The sequence below is a fragment of the Morone saxatilis genome, unplaced genomic scaffold, assembly GCF_004916995.1.
Source record: "Morone saxatilis isolate NCDOM2014 unplaced genomic scaffold, NCSU_SB_2.0 Contig23, whole genome shotgun sequence".
In the NCBI taxonomy this organism is placed as follows: Eukaryota; Metazoa; Chordata; class Actinopteri; family Moronidae; genus Morone; species Morone saxatilis.
Genome location: NW_023339796.1, coordinates 38,512 through 39,213, shown reverse-complemented (window position 1 = coordinate 39,213; position 702 = coordinate 38,512). Strand labels below are relative to the sequence as shown.

The 702-nt window shown below is 48.0% G+C and overlaps 1 protein-coding gene across 1 annotated transcript in view; it reads right to left on the bottom strand.

The window, feature by feature from the left end:
- Positions 1-372: 372 nt before the first annotated feature.
- The window catches only part of LOC118334386 (AFG3-like protein 2), a gene marked incomplete at its 5' end in the record, with an annotated part of 2,734 nt that continues 2,404 nt past the window's right edge, over positions 373-702 (bottom strand). Inside the window, one exon of the mRNA XM_035670288.1 lies at positions 373-431. Within this exon, the coding sequence (XP_035526181.1) occupies positions 373-431 (59 nt within the window). The remainder of the gene's footprint in view (positions 432-702) is intronic.

Below are 702 nucleotides of genomic sequence, written 5' to 3'. Positions count from 1 at the left end.
CTGATACACAAATAAATATTCTGACCTTTGACCCCGTTAATCACCCACACATTATCCTGAAGCCTTTGGCACACACTCACAGAGAACTACAGTACCCATCAGCCCCTGCTCTCACCACAGACCCCCCTCCTCCCCGATCGTCTGAGTCTGATTTTATAAAACAGTAACGCCCCGAAAAACAGAGTCCCCCACATGCATCATCCTTGTTACCATGGTTACCAAACTTTATAAAAAGGGACTCACCCCCCCCACAACCCCCCCCCTAAAAGATACCATGTTTGTTCATCCACACAGCGACCAATCAGAGCACAGCCGGACCACGCCTTAAAGGACCCGTCAGCTGATGGTCCAGAACAGGCCCTGATGGTGCATTCAAGGATATGGGTTCCTGAACGCACCAGAGCGCCACAGGGAGATCACCTGGATCTGATCTGGAAATCAGCGGGAGGTTCCTTTAAAAGCCACACAGCCTGATGAGACCTGCACGTCAACATACAGCTGCTACTGCTCAATATTTTCATTATTGATTAACTGATCACTTTCTCAGAGGTTGTGCAGACTGATTGATTAATAAAGGCAGAATTATCCAACTGATTGATCAATAATTGATAGTTGCAGCTGTAATAAACGTGAGGATGTGGTTTTCCTCCCTAAAGTCTGACTGACCTCTGACCCCAGTGAACCCCCCCCCACACACACACA